The sequence below is a fragment of the Microtus ochrogaster genome, chromosome 8 (genome assembly GCF_000317375.1).
Source record: "Microtus ochrogaster isolate Prairie Vole_2 chromosome 8, MicOch1.0, whole genome shotgun sequence".
In the NCBI taxonomy this organism is placed as follows: domain Eukaryota; kingdom Metazoa; phylum Chordata; class Mammalia; order Rodentia; family Cricetidae; genus Microtus; species Microtus ochrogaster.
In genome coordinates this window covers 53,860,856-53,863,276 of record NC_022015.1, presented here as the reverse complement: position 1 = coordinate 53,863,276, position 2,421 = coordinate 53,860,856, and the positions used below count along the sequence as shown (strand labels likewise).

Here is a 2,421-nt window from a genome sequence, read left to right as displayed (position 1 = left end):
AAAAAAAAAAAAGAATCACTCATTTAAGCCAGGCTGTGGTAGGGCCGCCTTTAATCCCAGCACTCTGGAGGTCTAGGACAGCTGGAACTGTTACACAGACAAACCCCCCTCCCAAAAAAAGAATCAGTCATATAACTCACTGTTTTCTGCTGTGGTCTGTGGTGCTACATTAGCACTAGCAGACATAAAGAGTAAAACACGCGAACACTTAAGAACAATGTGCTGAAGTGTTGGGGAAGCAGCTCTGTAGATGAGGTGTCTGCTGCACAAGCACGAGGACCTGGGTTCAGATCCCTGGGCCTCACAGAGAAAGCCAGACTCGACGCAGCTAGCTTTGGAGAGCTAGAGGGAGGAGGACCACTAGAGCCAAATCAGTTAGTTCCACTGTCAGTGTCTCAACACTGAAAGTGAAGAACCAACAAGGAAGACATTCAGTGTCAACCTCTGACCTCCACATGCATGTGCTCACACACACACACACACACACACACACACACACACACAGAGAGAGAGAGAGAGAGAGAGAGAGAGAGAGAGAGAGAGAGAGAGAAACAGAAACACAAAAAGTGGAACATATGCACACAGAAGAATGTATTCTAATATGTATCAGAGGCCCAAATCTGATGACCTGAGTTCAATCCTTGGGACCTATTTTTTGAAAAATCCAGGGCCGGGCAGTGGTGGCGCACACCTTTAATCCCAGCACTTGGGAGGCAGAGGCAGGCGGATCTCTGTGAGTTCGAGACCAGCCTGGTCTACAAGAGCGAGTTCCAGGACAGGCTCCGAAACCACAGAGAAACCCTGTCTCGAAAAATCAAAAAAAAAAAAAAATCCAGATGGAAAAACTACACTATAGGCCCAGGACTGCTTTGGCAAGATGGGAGGTGTGACTGTAAGCCCAGCACTGCTTTGGCACAATGGGAGACAGAGGCAAGAGACTAAACCGGAAGTCTGAATGTGCAACACAGCATTAGAAAACAAGAGAGAGACTCTGCCTCAAAATCAAGTTGGAAGGAGAGAACCGACACCAAGAAAGTTGTTTTCTGACCTCCACACAGGATATGACATGCACACATATGATTATACGTATATAGACACACATGAATACATACATAAATACACAGAATCTATTCCAATATTCTTTTGTTTTGTTTTTTGTTGTTTTAAGAAGGGTCTCCATCTAGCCCTAGCTATCATGGAACACAGTATGTAGACCAGACTGGCCTCCAATTCATAGAGATCCACTGCCTCTGCTTCCAGGATGCTTGGATTAAAGCACCACCATTCCCATTTGGAAACAAGAAGGAGAAAGTAGCCTCCCCCTCAGTTTGCTGCCTGTATCCCTGACGAAAGCCCTCGAGGCTAACATGGTACCCTGTGTTTTCTTTGTAGACGGCATCGTCGGCTATTAAAGGTGCTATTCAGCTGGGCATAGGATACACAGTGGGGAACCTCACTTCCAAGCCAGAGCGCGATGTCCTCATGCAAGACTTTTATGTGGTGGAAAGCGTGTTCCTCCCCAGGTAAGAACATTTGCATTCGAAATGATTCCATGCTGAGGAAACTTCACAGTGACACCCTTCTCTTGAAGAACTTTTCTGCCACACGCATGTCTACATGTACTGGAGAGTGTGGGGGTGGGTCCTGTGGCTCCACCATGTTATTGCTCGGGAATGTCCTGCATTTCTCCTGTGGAGACGGTGAGTGGCCTCCACGGGGCAGCTGTAGTTAGTCATAATGGGTACCTGGAAGACTATGTGCAGAAGGATCATGGGGTTTGCTGGATGAGGGTAAAGGAATTTCCAAGTAAAGTCTGCCACATGTTTTGGAGAGAGCTTCCATTAATCAGTGCTGGTACCAAGGTTTTGCTGTGCCTAATTTAAAAGCGTGAGCTGGGGCTGCACAAATGGTTTAGTGGTTAAGAGCACTGCTTACTTTTGCTGAAGACCTGGGTTCAGTTCCCAGCATCCCCCTGGCAGCTCACAGCCATCTCTATAACTCCAGTCCCAGGAGATTCAGCATCCTCTTCTGGCCTCCAAGGGCACCAGGAAAACATTCATCCACGTAAAATAAAACAAGTAAATCTTCTTAAAAATAAATAGTTAAAGAATGGACTGGAGGGACCACAAATCATCTTACATCTGAATTAAGCCAATAAGTTTTATTTCGTGATGACTTTGACTTAAATTTCCTCCAGAAAAACATGAAGTAATGCTGCTATGTTGACACCTTGTATGCAAAAATCACCAAAGCTGGGCGGTGGTGGCGCACGCCTTTAATCCCAGCATTGGGGAGGAAGAGGCAGGCGGATCTCTGTGAGTTCAAGTCCAGCCTGGTCTACAAGAGCTAGTTCCAGGACAGGAACCAAAAGCTACAGAGAAACCCTGTCTTGAAAAATCAAGAGAGAGAGAGAGAGAGAGA

The 2,421-nt window shown here is 46.4% G+C and overlaps 1 protein-coding gene across 3 annotated transcripts in view; it reads left to right on the top strand.

Annotated features, from left to right (window-relative positions):
* Pip5k1b (phosphatidylinositol-4-phosphate 5-kinase type 1 beta) overlaps positions 1-2,421 on the top strand; it is a 255,553-nt gene that overhangs the window by 152,606 nt on the left and 100,526 nt on the right. For all 3 annotated transcript variants that reach the window (XM_026781287.1, XM_026781285.1, XM_026781286.1), the window contains one exon: positions 1,393-1,523. In XM_026781287.1, the coding sequence (XP_026637088.1) occupies positions 1,393-1,523 (131 nt within the window). The remainder of the gene's footprint in view (positions 1-1,392; positions 1,524-2,421) is intronic.